The 17952-nt window shown below is 33.6% G+C and overlaps 1 protein-coding gene across 11 annotated transcripts in view; it reads right to left on the bottom strand.

Moving 5' to 3' along the window:
- STAG1 (STAG1 cohesin complex component) overlaps window positions 1–17952 on the bottom strand; it is a 393663-nt gene that overhangs the window by 122059 nt on the left and 253652 nt on the right. For all 11 annotated transcript variants that reach the window (XM_072792608.1, XM_072792615.1, XM_072792616.1 and 8 more), the window contains one exon: window positions 2315–2438. In XM_072792608.1, coding sequence (XP_072648709.1) covers window positions 2315–2438 — 124 coding nt within the window. The remainder of the gene's footprint in view (window positions 1–2314; window positions 2439–17952) is intronic.

Here is a 17952-nt window from a genome sequence, read left to right as displayed (position 1 = left end):
ATTCTGAAATCAAGACATGGAGTATCAAATCTTTATGTTGTACACCTTAAACTAATATAATGTTATATCTCAACAAAACTGGGGGAAAAAAGCAATTTACAATTACAATGTAACCTTTAAAAAATATTTTATTTATTTAACAGAGAGAACGTGTGCAAGCAGGGGGAGCAGCAGAGGGAGAAGGAAAAGCAGGCTCTCTGCTGAGCAGGTAGCCAGATGTGGGGCTTGATTCCAGGACTCTGGAATCATGACCTGAGCCAAAGGCAGATGCTTAACTGACTGAGCCATCCAGGTGTCCCACAATGTAATCTTAAGGAAAAAAAGACAGGAATTTCATCAGCTCATTTGAAAAGACACAGGACAGTCTGAAGGCACAGGCCATAGCCTATAGAATAAGTAATTTCAAAAGGATGTTTAAGGAGAGACAGCAATGACTACACCCCTCAGAGGAAAAGAAAAAGTACAAGATTATGGTGACATCAGAATGAGAAAAAGGAAAGCTGAGAAGGGATTAAAACAGCTTTTCTAAATGAAGTAATGGGAGATTATAAAAGAGGTTTAATAAAAACATACTACTGAAAACAGTATCTTCATATCCTTTTATTCACAATGAACAAAACCAACCCCCTTCTTTCTTTATCTGGACAGAAAATTTATATAAACACAGTTTAATGACTTATTTTAAAATAATGGTGGTTTGTTTTTTGATAAGCCACAACAAATGTATGTTTTTCCCAGAGGAGGAAAAATGGTATGGTAGTGGTGGGAAATAAAATGCAGAACTTTAAATGTATTCCTACTAAAAAGTTTGTCTTGTTGGATTTAGGCATGTGTATACACCTCTGAGGACACATTGTTTAATTCTACTTTCTCTCATAATGTATAAAATTTAATTGGATAAACCTGAGATGAGGCTTAGCTGTGAAAGTCCTGAATTTCACATGAGGATTAGAAAAAGAAAACATAGGATCAAGTCTGGGATTTATTAGCACAAAGGAAAGAAGTTTAGATTGCTAGGGAAGATAAATATTCAGGAAAAATTCACCATGAACTAACTGGCTGTTCCTCCAAATAAAGTAGGGAATAAGAGCCCCTTTTAAAAATCATCAATTAAAAATAAGTAATTATGAAGTTAAACAGCCAACTTGTAATGATCTCCCTATACTCTGAACTCTTTCTTGCAGCAAAAATGGCTTGTATAATTCTCCTGGGCTGTTTTATTACATGCAACTTTGTGGTTTTCAAAATATCTTGGTAATACTTAGCATGCTATTTGTTTATTTTTAAAAGATTCATTTATTTATTTTAGAGAGAGAGAGAGAGAGAGAGAGCGCGCGCACATGTGCTTTAGGGGGTCTGAGGAGAGGAGCAGAGGGCAAGGGAGAGGAGAATCTCAAGCAGACTCCCTACCAAGTGCTGAGTCTGATGCAAGGTTCCTTCTCACAACCCTGAGATCATGACTCCAGCAAAATCAAGTCAGACACTCAACCAACTGAGCCACCCAGGCGTCACTAGCATGGTGCTATTTAAAAAGTAAATGCTCTACAGGCTGTTAATGGTAATACATAGAAAATAAATCTTAGAATATTATGAAAATTGTCTTAAAAGTCTAAGAATATAATTGCATTAAAAATGTCTTCTAATTGCTATTATACTTTTAACAATTCAAATAATGGAATACAACAATTTAAAATAAATTGTTGTAAGATTTCTATACTTGTGAATATCTGACAATTCAAGTTATAGAATGTCAAGTCATTCAATATAAAAGTTCCAAAGATCTGTCACTCCTACCCTTGGTTATTTTGAGGATACTTATTCAGCATTCAATAATGTGGGATTCCTTTTAAAATCAGAGCCTTTTCTAAGGGCATAGAAATAAAAATAGATTTTTAGATCAAATATTCTAGAATCCAATAAATCTATTCATCTCTGATAAAATACTGTGGCATGACCTTAACAAATTCAAAAGAAAGAAGTTTTTTTGTTGTTCATACTTTTCTAGTTTTGATTCCAAACTAGAAAAAAGATTATAATTAGCTTCTTACGATGTTATATCCTCTTAAAACTTTAGATATGCCAGGTTGCCAACTTGGTTTTAGACATTATTATAACTAAGTAAGATAGAGCTTTCACATGGGCCAATGTTTCAAGTTTTGTCATGGCCATCAAATAAAAAGTTATTCGGGTGGATGGTCTTAAAATTCCATATTATTACAGCTATTAAAAAATCAACCACTGCCATCTTAACTCCTAGCATTCTAGCACGGAGACAAAAATATCTTCTATGAAAGCCTAGAACAGAGTAACTTACCCTATCATGAAGAGTCCAGCCAACATATTTTAGGTAACTGTCATTGAGGAAGGCATCACTATACATTTTCATCCATACTCCAATTTCTTCAATACAAATGGCTCTAATCTCAGCAATAGCATCACTAGAGGAGGGAAAAAAAAAAAAAAAAAAACACCAGGCAAACCTCAGATTAATATCCAAAACTAGAATGTACTTCATACTAATTTTCAGGAAGAAATAAATATTAGTCCTAATACTGTATTTACAGCTACACTCTCAAAAGTCCTCTAATTTGAGTATCTTCTGTCCTTTAGATGTTTCCTATAAAATAAAAATTACCAATACCAAACTGAAAAAAATAAATCTGGAAATCATCTAATTTTCACTGGAATAGGAAATGGCACTTAGAACTTTCTGAAAGCCTCACAACTATTATGGAGTCCACAAACATGTTAAATCTGAGGAAAACCAGCATACCACCATCCAAATATAGAATAATGTAGAATTCAAAAATTGTCTCTCTAAATAATTATAAATTTAAGCTAGCATACATCTTTTGAGTTAAGAGAAAATAAATACGATAAAAACACAAATTAGTATCTATAAGGGTAAATGTCAGAAGCTTGTATTATGTGAAAATATACAATAGTTTACAAAACCAAAACTTTGAAGTAATTGTACTAATAATTCACATTTAGTCACACTGGGAACAATCTTGGACTATATTGTTAAGGTACCAAAAGTCAGGTTTTTGGCTCCATGCCCAGATGGCTTTTCATCTCACTATAAGCATCTAATATAACCCTCCTGGGATGATTTTCCTACTCTAAAATATATGAACCATGAACAAATACAATTTTAATATTTTTACCTGATTTTGCAACAGGTTATAGCTATAGTTTTTTAAAAAAAATCATATTAAATATAATAAGGTAAACCTTAACTTTCCTTTGTAGATTGATCTTCAAGGTTTCTAATTTACTATATATAAATAAGCTAAAATTTTATGTAATTTTTAATTCTCCAATTTATATAAGGTAATCATCTGTCAATTAATTGTTAATCTCGTAATAATTTAGCTAGAATCTTTTTTTTTTTTAAGATTTTATTTATTCATGACAGACACAGAGAGAGAGAGGCAGGCTCCATGCAGGGTGCACGATGTGGGACTCGATCCCGGGGCCTCCAGGATCACACCCCAGGCTGAAGGCGACACTAAACCGCTGAGCCACTGGGGGCTGCCCCTTAGCTAGAATCTTAATTAAGGAGCTTTTCTTAGTTTCTCTCTTGTGACAAAATAGGTGAGTTTGTAGCATTCTGGTATTTAATTCTCTATTTTAATAAATTTCAGTTCCTTCTAAGTCCCTGTTATTGCTCAAGAATAAAAATGTGAGTAATTTTCTCTTTCAAAGCCATATTGCTAAGTCATAATCTTTAGATTGCCTACATTTTGAAAATACCTTTTTCTTTTTTCTTTTTTTAAGAAAGAGCACGAGAGAGCAAGCACACAGGAGCTGGGGTAGGGGAAAAGGGCAAGCGGGGAGGGAGAGAGAAAATCTTAAGTAGCATGGAGTCCGATGAGGGACTCGATCTCAGGGCCCTGAGATCATGACCTGACCTGAAATCAAGAGTCAGGGGCTTAACTGACTGAACCACTCAGGTGCCCCAATGCCTTTTCTTATGGAGAGATTCTAAGCATATGAGCTAATGGTATAGGCTCTGGAGCAAAACATACTAAGTTCAAATCCTAGCTCCACTATTTACTAGCTGCGTAGCTTTAGGAAAGTTACTTCCTTCTTTCTTAGATTTTCTCATTTATAAAACAGGAAATAATAACTATACCTAGCCTAGACCTCACAAAGTTACTGTGAGATGAAATCATTTAATAAAAGTAAAATACTTAGAACTATGCCTGGTATCTACTAAACCTTCCATAAATGTTTATTATTATAATCTTTTAAAAAATTATTATAATCTTTTAATTAAGCATCATCAATCTAGACATTTACAAATAATACAGTAGAAAAAGTAGCTTTCCTACAACTGGAAAGGATGTTCCTAAACCATTATAATACTGAATATACAGAAGACAATATAATGAATTTATATGTATGTACTGTTCAGGTAAGAAATAAAATACTATAGTGGAAACTTCCAGTATACCTTTTGTTGATGCATGTCCCTCCCAAATAGTGTATGATTATCCTTGGTTCAATGACTATCATTCTTTTCTGTATCTTTATGCTTTAGCTTCATATGTATAGTTTTACATATCTTAAAACTTTATATATATCTATCTTGTAGATATCCTCTCCAACTTGCTTTTTGTACAAACCATGTACCGCAATTCACACAAACTGATTTATATAGCAGAGCCAATAATTAATTTTAACTGATGTTCAGCTTTCCTCTCTGCATATAGAGAAATTATAAACCATTTACATATTCTTTCACTGGCAGACATTTAGATTGTTTCCATGTTTTTACTATTATTAACAATGAATGTCATGAACATTCTTATCTATGCTTACTTTTGCATATGTATGAAAGTTTACCTAAGCAGTGTTTTCAAATAGTATATCACTATCTATTAGCATATTATGGAATAAAATCATTTAGTGGCAACAAAAAATATTTAGGAGAGAAAATGCAAATAAGCTTTGTGTGTTAAGGCAAGTAAATATATTGTTTTGTTTTTTTAAAGATTTTATTTATTTATTCATGAGAGACACAACACAGAGAGAAAGGCAGAGACATACGCAGAGAGAAGTAGGCTTCCTGTGGGGAGCCCAAAGCAGGACTTGAGCCTGGGACCTTGGGATCACACCCTGAGCTGAAGGCAGACACTCAACCACTGAGCCATCCAGGCAACCTGGTTTTTGCTTGTTTTTTTTTTTTTTTTTTAAGATTTTATTTATTTATTCATGAGAGACAGAGAGAGAGAGAGAGAGAGAATGGCAGAGACATAGGCAGAGGGAGAAGCAGGCTCCATGCTGGGAGTCTGATGTGGGATTTGATCCTGAGGCTCCAGGATCATGCCCTGGGCCGAAGGCAGGTGCTAAACCGCTGAGCCACCCAGGGATCCCCTGGTTTTTTGTTTTGTTTTGTTTTTTGAACTACTGTGTATCTAATGGTGGGACATGGTCAACTAAGTCTGTAAGACACTATTTTTATACCTAACAGCGAAATTTATAGGTAAGAAGGAATATACATTTTCTGTTTTATTAATTAACAATTTTTTCCATAAATTATTGTGTGCTTCATATCTTTGACCAACATTTGGTATTATTCTGCTATTTAATATGTTTCCGTCTTTGTGAACTAACCACAAGTTCATATACTTTGTTTTTTCTTGAGTTGATCAAATAAAAACAAATGATCACAACAGCAAAAATAAAACAGCCCCCCTCCAAACACAATTACAAAATGCCCCAAATCATATCACTTTAGCTTTACCAGAGACCTGTTAAATTTACTCTCTACTGTATTACCCTTGTAAAAATCAATCCAAAAAAATCCCCCAAACCAAAAAAGCAACAAAGCAAAAAAAACCCCCAAAACCATAATCCCCAAAATACAAAAAATAAACAAACAAACAAAAAAAACCAAACCCAGGCTTTTTAATTAAACAGCATCAAAAATTAGGCTGAGGACCAAATGAATAGGTACGGTATATATGTTGATGAAAACTACAGACTACTAAAAAAAAAAAAAAAAAAAAAAACAAAAACAAAAAACCAAACAAAAACCCCAAAACTACAGACTACTAAGTCTGACAACTGCATATATACACAGTTAAATCATTCTGTTCATTACCACTGGTATTACCACCATTATGAATACCATTACATTGGAATTGAGATTATGAGTCTCTAATTCCTAAGGCTAGAGAATATATAGGCCTAGCTTTCAGTAAAGAAATCTTGTTCAAAACCTTTTTTTTAGGGGATCCCTGGGTGGCGCAGCGGTTTGGCGCCTGCCTTTGGCCCAGGGCGCGATCCTGGAGACCCGGGATCGAATCCCACGTCGGGCTCCCGGTGCATGGAGCCTGCTTCTCCCTCTGCCTGTGTCTCTGCCTCTCTCTCTCTCTCTCTGTGTGACTATCATAAAAAAAAGAAAAAAAAAAAAACACCTTTTTTTTAAATAACCACTTCTATATCCATGCCAAATTTCTAATGACTTTTAGTTTTGCTTAGATTCTGTAAAGCTTATGTTCTTAGAACACAGATCCTCTCTGTTGCACTGCCAAAGTTTTGATACAACTTGTCTTTTGGAATCACATTCCTTGTCTATTTCAGATGCCAATCTGACCCTTAAATTTAAGGGGCATCTTAACTTTAAAATTTTTATATCCTTTTTAGACTTACAATTTGACTATGTGTAGTCAGGTAATAATACATTCTGCTATTATTAAAAGTCCCTAGGTGATTTGTCTTCTGTTTAGATTTTAAAACTCCAATCCCCTTTGCCTTCATTCTCTACAAGTAATTATATTCTATAATCACAGATCATAAGTACAATTAGAACTACTTTGTGGTAGTTTTAAAATATGTCCACACATTCTTTGTTAATAGTTTTAATGCAGACAAGTTCTTATTTTGTAAAATGTGGCTGTACTTAGTAATTTGTTTCTAACAGACATAATGTAGTAGTAATGATGGATTTTGACTCGAGTTTAGGTCAAAAAAGAGATTGTGACTTATGCTTTGTTTTCTCTCTTGGATCACTCCCTCTGAGCCATGTCTTGAGGACATTCTAGCTGCCCTACAGAGAATTCCATGTGGTAAATAACTGGTACCAGCCATGTGAGTAAGTCATCTTAGAAGCAAATAGTCCAACCCTACTCAAGTTTTCAAAGGCCTGCAGCCTGGACCAAAGTCTTGACTGCAATCTGATGAGACAGCTTATGCTAAATTATGAGATAATAACTGTTCATTGTTTTATATTACCAAGTTTTAGAGTAATTTGTTACATGGCAAAAGATATTTTTACTTTCTACTATTATTGAGGGTCCATACCAGTAACTAATCTTCTTATAGTGTGGTCCATGAATGAGTTCTTCCTTAATCCATATAGCTCAAGCGCATCAGTATCTATGTATCTGTGGTCATCTCTATGCTTACAATGCCTTCTTTCTGCTCTAACAATTATTCTTTCAAGCTCCTATGGTGTTAATTCTGTTATTTATATCTTTTTACTACCAGATATAGCTTTTTTACCCTCTATGAACTAACATTCTATTTCAGTAGATGAAGTATAAAATAAAAATGCAAGATGTTTTGAAATATTCTTCTAATCCTTGATTTTCATATTAAACTTTTTTTTAACACCTTAATCTCTATTTCCAACAGCCTCAGTCCACTTAGAAAAGTAATGTTTACCTGCAGATGTTTGGGAGATTCCAAAGCAAAGATTAAAGTAGGGGATTAAAATGTTAATACAAGGGGAAGGTATAAAGACAATCATTAAGATGAACTAATTTTCATAATTCTGGTAAAGGCCTTGATCTAAACAACTAAATTGAAGTCAAGATACATTTTACTTTTGAAGTCAAAAAGGAAAAAAAAATCCTAGAAAATAATTAACCCTTTGTTATAACTCTATTTTGCAGCATAAAATTGATTATGTTCATTTCTATGAAAAATTTAATTTACTGATTCTCGTAGCTAGTGTTCCCTTTTGGGAGATGTGACCCTTTAATATCTGGACTTAAAATTTTCATTTTGGATCACTTTCATGGCAGATGGAATTCAAATTATTTTCTGCTTACAACAAAATGAAATTTAACTCTAGTGAATTTTAATGAAATGTTTCTTATACTACTCTTACAGATGCTTTCCCAATAAAGAAAGTATACTAAATTAAAATGACTGCAATATAAATTTTGGAGAATAACTCTTGGCTAATATGGGCGTTTTGACACTTACAATTATCTCTCACATACAAGGAATCTCATGAGAGCTCTTGAGTGAGAAATAATTACAAGTGCCAAGAAGGCTGCTATCTAAATTGTAGCACAAAATGAATTCATGTCTCAACCAATTCTGTTATTAATATTTGGCTTAAAAATTATAATTTCCAAAATAGAACTATAGAGAATTTTTAAAAAACAGCCCAAGGGAGAAAAGAACAGCTTAAGAATTACTGAAAAGATACACTGTATCCATTATTAGACTGAGAACAAGAATTTAAGAATAAAGACCTTAACTTATGGAAAGATGATTAAAATAAGTTATCTTAGCAAATGTTAAATGTTAGTAAAGTGAAGTATAGGGAACAGAGGCACATAAAGTGATGGAGGGGAGAAGATGGGGTCAAGGAAGGCTTCTCTGAGGCAGCAATGTTTAAAAGCAGACCTGAATAGCTGAAACTCTCCTGTTTGCTAGTTAAATCCAAGTCTTTCAATTAATTATTCCAGGATGATCAGTTACTTAAAATGGATTAGAAATGTAGTAGCTATATAATAAAAAAATATAATAAAAAATCGGAAATGCTTTCTTTCTTTTTTTTTTTTTTTTTTTTATTTATCTACGATAGTCACACACACAGGCAGAGGGAGAAGCAGGCTCCATGCACCGGAAGCCCGACGTGGGGTTCGATCCCGGGTCTCCAGGATCGTGCCCTGGGCCAAAGGCAGGCGCCAAACCGCTGTGCCACCCAGGGATCCCCGGAAATGTTTTCTATCTCATTTTTGTTGCATTACCTATTTGTGAAAATAGTAACAAAATACAGAGCAGGTGACATGGCTATCTGCTACCCTGTATTACTCCTTAATATTTTACTATTAACAGAAGTTTAGGCATAAGTTTACAAGTTGAATGTCAAGAATACATTAACTTTTAAAGAACAGTATCTTTAATTTATATTCACATTTTAACAATCAACCTGACACACAGGTTAAGTCAAAAATGAAATATGAGGAAGATGACTAAAATTTAAAAATGGCTATTGGTTCAGAATAAATCATACCACAGTATTGTGTAACAATTGCTCTGAAAACATTCTAAAATGTTTCATTGTAGTATAAAAAGATGAAAGACAACTAGAAAACAACAGACATCCATTTTTCGTTTCAAAATTGTTGAAATCTTTCCTCTTTTACCTCTTCTTCCATTATTTATTTGCTCTTATGGCCTAATAACTTTTTAACTCTTTACCATCACTGAAATAACAGACACTCTTTCCTTTTTGGTTGCTTCTAAGACTTTCTCATAATTTTTGGTGTTTTGTACTTTGACTATGGTATGTCTAGACAGGAAATATTTTTCTTATCTTCAATACTCGTTAAGTCTTTCCAATCTGACAATTCTACCTTTTTAAACCAATTTTATAAAATTTCAGTTATCTCATTAACACTACTTCTTTCTAAAACTCCTTCTTCTTTTAAAATCATATGTAAAGACTTATGAAGCCTCTCAAACAATCCCCCATGTATTACAAATGTTCCATACCTCCTTTGCCTCAGTTAATTCCTCAGTATTATATTCTAATTCACTAAATGCCTCTTCAATAGTCTGAGAGTATATCTTGCTGACTAAATATTTATGTACATATCGCAATATATTTTTCATATCCAGTATTTTAAGCTGTGTTTTTATATCTACTTGTTCGTATTATATGCCATTTTCTTGCTGAAGGAATTGGGTCATTTATGGTCTGTAGAATTCATCACATTCTGGCCTAAAACAATACTGTGAAGAGTGAGTCAGACAAAAGGCTGTTCTATTTTCCATATTTCCTATAAACTAGTAGTTAGATCAAATAGCATATAGATTAATATTTAATTATTTATTTGAAATTAAGGTGGCAGGTGAGACTCAGTGTTAAAGCATCATACTGCTGCACAGCACCTCCTACTTCTGGTATGTACATGCAGTAACATCATCCCTTAATCAATAAAGTAGATTAACCAATACTTCTGGAAAAATCAGTGATTGGTATCTCTACTGATAACTTTGGAAGGCAGGTCATATTCTTAACTGTTTGCAATCCTCTTATGACTAGTTGAAATTTTAACGTATCAAAAGTAAGCTGGTGACGGATCCAATAATAGTTTATTTAAGGCTTCATTAAAAAAAATCAATAAAGTAACAGAAAATCAAATAATTGTTTCTATGAGGATAACAAGTTGAAAACTTCAGCTAGACTCAATAAGGTTGAATCTCTAAAATAAGAACTATATTATTTTAGTGTTGAAGACTGAACTAAAATAGCAAGAAAAATGTGTATTTTGCACTCGTTGCATGGCTGAGTCATGATGGGCAGAATTTATATAGCCACTTGAAAAAACTAAAAAATGCATAATATACATAAAATAATGTTTTTTTAAAAAATGTTGGCTATTAGGCAGAGAAGAAAAGTAATCTTTGAGAGGTAATAAGGTAATTCTTAAAACGAATAAGGTTATTCGTATTCGTTTTGGGGCATCTGGGTGGCTCAGTCAGTATCTGACTTCAGCTCAGGTCATGCTACTTGGTGCCTGCCAAGTAGCAGTATCAGCAAAGAAACATAGGCAGAGTTGTGGTATATCCGAGTTGAGGGTAAATAGCTGGAACTCTATAGGACAAAGTGGCTAGACTTTTACAAGGCACAATAAAAAGAAGGGAGAGATGCACAGAGTGAGGAAGCTCTGAGGATCTGCACAAAGACCCTATCACCTCTTCAGCTGAGTACTAAAGAGCGTACACATGTGAACAAGCTACCCAAGCCTAGGGACAGAATGAAAGAGGAGACAGCGCAGAGTGCTTGGAATATTTTGTGTTCCAATGAGCCTGAGCAAAAGAACTCATAATTCATAGGGCATTGAGTAGAATATAGAAAATATTATCTTAGTATCAGGAGGAAATTAGTCTTAGACAAAATGCTGGTCTGGTCTCAAAAAAGTGGATGAATATTTGTAAGAACATTAAAACAGGGGCGCCTGTGTTGCTCAGTGGCTGAATGGCTGCCTTTGGCTCGGGTCATGATCTCAGGGTCCTGGGATTGAGTGCCACATCAGGCTCCCTGCAGGGAGCTTGCTTCTCCCTCAGCCTATGCCTCTGTCTCTGATGAATAAATAATTTTTAAAAAATTTAAAAAGAGTATTAAAATGGTTGTTATAGTAGGTATATACATATGTTCAAGAGGCCAGACGAGAGCATGAAAGAGATAAATGAAACATTAAGCAAATGACACCAAAGAAACTAACAGAATTGGTTAAAACTAGTTGTAGGAACAAAACGCTTAAATGCAACTACAGCAAAAAGATAAATTAACTATAAAGTATATTAGAAAAGAATGACAGATTTCTTTCTAGTTGGAAGCAAGGGAAACTACAGTAAGTGGATCAATTCCTTTAAAGTGCTAAAAAACCCAAAAATGTCAACTTAGAACTCCATACCAAGAGAAAACACCTTTCAGAAATGAAGGTTAGGCAATGGGAGAGTGAAGTGGTTGGGAAACATTCTCCCTCCAAAAACAACTAAAAAAACAAAAACAATCATTTTAGTTTTCTCACAATTAATAAAAAAAAACCGGAGAAGCATTTATTCATAAAAAAGTTAACTTCTGTGTTAAAACAGCAGAAATCTATGGCAGTCTGGCATGGAATTTTTTTTTTCAGTAATGCAACTGGTTGGGGTAAAAATAAGTCCCATTAAAGGTAAAATGACTGAAATCCCTTAAAAGTATGCTTGGTAACCACAACAAAATTAAATTAGAAATTAACAAAAGAAATTAAGGGAAACCTCCAAATATTTGAAAATCAAAAGACTTAACTCCATCAAAGAAATCACAATAAAGAAGTAAGGAAATAATTTGTATGGAATAAAAATTAAAATACAGCGTATCAACAGTCCTGAGATGTCATGAAAGCAGTGCTTTGTGGGAAATTCACAGCTTAAAATGCTAGATAAGAAAGAAAGAAGGATATAAGATCAGTAATCTGAGTTTCTGTCTTAAGAAACTAGAAAGAGATGAATAAATTAAAACGAAAGCAATCAGATTAAAGGAAATAATAAAGATTAAGCAAAAAATCAATGGGAATAAAAAAATATGTAATGTTAACGGAATCAAACATTCAATCTTTTAAAAAGAGCAAAAAAACTGATAAACCTTTAAGTAGACTAACCAAGATAAAAAAAAACACGACACAAATTACAAACAAAAAATAAACAGACATCACTGACAATCCTGCAGAGATGAAAAGGATCATGGGGTTCCTGGGTGGCTTAGTCAGTTAAGTGTCTGAATCACGGTTTGAGCTCAGGCTATGATCTTGTGGTTGTGAGACTGAGCCCCACGGCTGGCTCTGCATTCAATACAGAGTTGGCTTCAGGTCATCTATCCCTCCGCCCCTCCCCCTGCTCATGAGTATGGGCTCTCTCTCTCTAATAAATAAATAAATATACAAATAAAAATCGTTTAAAAAAAGAGATAAAAAGTTTGGTAAGGAAATACCATGAGCAACATTATGCCGTCAAATCTGCAATATATATGTAGTGGACATATTGTCTGAAAGACACAAATTTCTATAATGAATCAACAAACAGAAAAACTGGGATAGATCTGTAATAAGATAATATAATCAATAATTGAAAATCTTCACCCAAAAAAACCCAGAGGTTTAAAAGGCTTCACTGGTGAATCCTATCAAATTATAAAAAAGAAATAGTATCAATCTTTCATAAACTGTTTCAGAAAATAGAGAAGGGAACACTTCACAGAGTATTTTATAAGGCCAGTAACTAGATTAATGCCCTTCCCTATGAAAGTAGACACAAAAATCCTTAACATGGCATTAGCAAACTAAATCCAGCAGCATAAAAATAGGATTATGTATCATGATCATGTAGAATTTTTTCCCAGAAGGTAAAACTGGCTTAATATCTGAAGATCAACTAATAGAATAAAAAAGGAAAAAGTCTGTATTTTCATCTTAACCGAAACAGAAAAAACCCAAACCAATCAATCATGATAAAAACAAGAAAATTAGGCTAGAAGGGAATTTCCTCATCCTGTAAAGGATATCAATACAAAACTTAAAAGCTAGTAACCTTAAAGATTGAATTGTTTTCCCAAGATTAGAGAAAGATCAGAAAAAACAGAACGCTGTCCTCTCTTACTACTTTTATTCAGTTTTGTACTGGAGATTCTACAGCCAGTGCAATAAGGTTATAAAAGGAAAGGAAGGGGAAGGGGAAGGGGACGTAAGCCAAGACACAGAAAAAGTCTTTAGACTTAGAAAGTAAAAATAAAAATGGTCTTTATTCACATATGATATGATCCGTATAGGCAAAATCTTAAATAACTTGTAAAAACAAACAAAATCTCAAAACGACACAACAAATGAAAGTTACTTGTCATTCTGGAGGAATATAAAAAAACCCCTGCAATTTTATATATTAATAAGGAAGAATCTAGAACTGAAATTAAGAAGACAATTTCATGTACAATAGGATAAAAAAATGAAAAGACTTAGAAATAAATTTAACAAAAGGAGTGTAAGACTTGTACCTGGAAAATCATAAAAAACAGCTAAGAGAAATAAAGCATATCTAAACAAATTGAGGTAACAATCTATATTCATAGATTGGAAGAGTCAATACTGTGAACAATGCAATTCTCTCTGAATTGGTCTACAGAGTTATCATATTCTCCATCAGAATTCCAGTAAACTTTTTTTCTTTTTTTTTTTTTTAAGATTTTACTTATGTATTCATGAGAGACACAGAGAGAGAGGCAGAGACATAGGCAGAGAAAGAAGCAGGCTCCCTGCGGTAAGCCTGATGTGGAACACCATCCCAAGACCCCAGGATCACAACCTGAGCCAAAGGCAGACCCTCAACCACTGAACCACCCAAATGCCCCTCCAGTAAAATTTTATGTAAAAATTGACAAGCTAATCCTAAAATTTATACAGAAATGCAAAGAATCTATAATCGTCATAATTTTGAAAAAGAACAAAGTAGGAGGATTTAACACAATCTAATTTTAAAAACATATCCTAAAAGACAAACACTGTATGTTCTATTTATATGTGGAATCTAAAAAAGCCAAACTCCTAGAAATAGAGTAGAATGGTTTGCCAGAGACTGGGCAGTGAGAGAAATGGGGAGATGTTAGTTAAAGAGTAAAACTTCCAGTTATAAGATGAATAAATTCTGGAGATCTAATGTATAGCATTGTGACTACAGTTAATAAAATTGCATTTACTACATACTTCGAAGTGTCTAAAAGAGTAAATCTTAAAATATAATCACCACCACAAAAACTAGTACTAATGTGAGGTGACTGAGGTGTTAAATAACCTTATAGTGGTAATCACTTCAGAATATATATGTGAATCAAATCATCACACTGTACAACTTTAACTTACATAATCTATGTCAATTATATTTCAAAGACTTAAAAAATTACTCTAAAGCTACTATATAATCAATATAGATGGTCTGGGCATAAGGATAAAGAGATCTGAAATTCCATAAATTAATCTTTGCATTCATCATCATTTGGTTTTAAAGAAAAGCTTCAAGGAGGGGTACCTGGTTGGCTCAGTCAGTAGAGCATGGGACTCTAAACATAGATGTCATGATTTGAGCCCCACACTGGGTGTACAGATTACTTTAAAAAAAAGGGAGGGGGTGGGCCTGGGTGGCTCAGATAGTTAATTATCCCACTCTTTATCACAGCTCAGGTCTTGATCTCAGGTTTGGGAGTTAAAAATCCCTTGTTGGGCTTCATGTTGGATTTGGAGCCTACTTCCAAATAGAAAAAAACCTCCAAGAAAATTCATCAACTGGAGCAAGGGAGCATTTCACCAAATGGTCCTTGGACAAATGAATATACATATGTAAAACATAGAGTATATCCTTGTATCCAAAATACACAAAAATTAACTGAAACAATGGTCCATATACTTTTATTTAAAAGCTATTAAATTTCTAGAATAAAACACAAGGAGAAAACCTGGGTTTAGGCACAATGTTCACAGATATAACATCAAAAAGAAAAAGAGATAAATGACTTAATCAACTGAAAACTTTTGCTCTTCAAAAGGTTGTCATTAAGAAAATGAAAACAGAGCCACAGGCAAGGAAAAAAACCCTGCAAATCATTTACATAATAATGACTTGTATCAAGCACACAAAAGTACTCCCACAAAATCCCTCTCAATAATAGTAAGTATAAATAGACAAAATCAGTAAAGGATAGAAAAGACTTCAACACTACCAAATGATTTTGACCTAAAATCAGCAGCACAGTATGTACTTTTTCCTGAGTAAATAGAATGTTTATCAAGATAGACCCCATTGCCGGTCATAAAACAAATCTTAAAACATTTAAAAGCATTCAAATTATATAATGTACGTTCTCTGACTACAATGAAATTAAATTAAAAATCAGTAACAAACATTCAGATATGTGTAAACTAAATACTACATTTCTAAATAAACCATAGGTCAAAGAAATAAGTCAAATGGAAATAGGAAGCATTTTGAAATGAAAATGGAAACACACCATATCCAAATTTAGGGGAAACAGCTAGAGCAGTACTAACAGACTTATAGGAATAAATTCTAGTATTAGAAGATAGGACTCAAATCAATTGCCACACTTTTCAACTTGAGAAAAAGCAGAGCAAATGAAAACCAGATTAAGCAGGAGAAAGGAAATAATAAATAAAAACAGGAATCAATGAAGCAGTAAACAGAAAAATAAGAGAACTTCATTATAAACAAAATCTAATTTTTCTTTTTTCAAATTTTTATGTAAATTCTAGGTATCATACAGCACAATACTGGCTTCAGGAGTAGAATTCAGTGATTCATCAATTACATATAACTCACAATGTTTATCATAACAAGTACACTTCCTAATACCCATCACTAATCTAGACCATCCTCAACCTACCTCCATCCATCAACCCTCAGGTCTCTTAAAGTCTCTTATGATCTGTTTCCATCTCTCTTTTTGTATTTTTTCCCCACCCATTTGTTCATCTGTTTTGTTTCTTAAATTCCACATATGAGTGAGATCATATATGGTACTTGCCTTTCTCTGACTTATTTCACTTAGTAAAATATACTCTCTAGCTCTATCCATATCTTCCAAATAACAAGATTTCATTCTTTTTATGCTAGAGTGTGTGTGTGTGTGTGTGTGTGTGTGTATATATATATATATATATATATATATATATATATATATACCACATTTTCTTTTATCCCTTTATCAGTCAATGGACAATTGGGCTCTTTCCACAGTTCGGCTACTATTGATAATGCTGCTATAAACGTCAGGGTGCATGTACTCCTTCGAGTCTGTATTTTTATATCATTTGGTTAAATACCTAGTAGTGGTTATTTCTGGATTGTAGATGGTTCTATTTTTAACTTTTTAAGGAACCTACATACTGTTCTCTAGAGTGGCTGCCCCAGTTTGTGTTTCCACCAACAGTGCAAGAGGTCCTCTTTCTTTGCATTCTCATTAACACATGTTGTTTCTTGTGTTGTTAATTTTAGCATTTCTGACAAGTATAAAATGGTATCTCACCATGGTTTTTATTTGTATTTCCCTGATGATGAGTGATGTTCAGCATCTTTTCATTGTCAGTTAGCTATCTGGATGTCTTCTTTGGAAAAACATTTATTCAAGTTTTCTGCCCATTTCTTAAATGGGTTATTTGGCTTTTGGGTGTTGAGCTTGGTAAGTTCTTTGTAGTTTTTGGATACTAACCCTTTAGCAGATATGTTATTTGCAAATATCTTCTCTCCCATTCCATAGGCTTTTAGTTTTGTTGTTTCCCCCATTGTGCAGAAGCTTTTTATCTTGATGAAGTCCCAACAGTTCATTTTGATTCAGTTTCTCTTGTTTCTGGAGATGTGTCTAGTAAAAAGTTGCTACAGCCAAGGTCAAGGTCAAAAAGATCGGTGCCTGTGTTTTCCTCTAGGATTCTGATGGTTTCCTGTCTCACAGTTAGATCTTTCATCCATTTTGGGTTTATGCTCCAGTATGGTATAAGAAAGTGGTCCGGTTTTTTTTTCCATATTGCTGTCCTGTTTTCCCAGCACTGTTTGTTGGAGACTTTTTCCCATTGGAAATATTCTTTTTTGTTTTGTCAAAGATTAACTGACCATATACCTGTGGGTCCATCTCTGGGTTTTCTATTCTGTTCCATTAAACTCTTTTTGTGCCAGTACCATACTATATTGATGACTACAATTTTGTAATATAGCCTGAGGTCCAGAATCATGATGCTTCCAGCTTTGCTTTTCTCTTTCAAGACTGCTTTGGCTATTTGGGACCTTCTATGGTTCCATACAAATTTGAGGTTTGTTCTAGCTCTGTGAAAAATGCTGTCGATAGAGATTGCATTAATTGTGTAGATTGCTTTGAATAGTACAGACATTTTAACAATGTCTGTTCTTGTAATCCATGAGCATAGAAAATTTTTTTCATTTCTTTGTGTCCCCTTCAATTTCTTTCATAAGTGTTCTATAGTCTTCAGAGTACATATCTTTTACCTCTTTGGTTAGATTTATTCCTAAGTATTATATTGTTTTAGGTGCAACTGCAAATGGGATTGATTCTTTTATTTCTTTTTCTCTGTCTTCATAATTAGTATATAGAAATACAACAGATCTCTATACATTGATTTTATATCCTGTGACATTGCT

Source organism: Canis lupus, chromosome 22 (genome assembly GCF_048164855.1).
Source record: "Canis lupus baileyi chromosome 22, mCanLup2.hap1, whole genome shotgun sequence".
In the NCBI taxonomy this organism is placed as follows: domain Eukaryota; kingdom Metazoa; phylum Chordata; class Mammalia; order Carnivora; family Canidae; genus Canis; species Canis lupus.
Note: the sequence above shows the minus strand (reverse complement) of the source record. Positions and strands in the feature narration are given on the sequence as shown.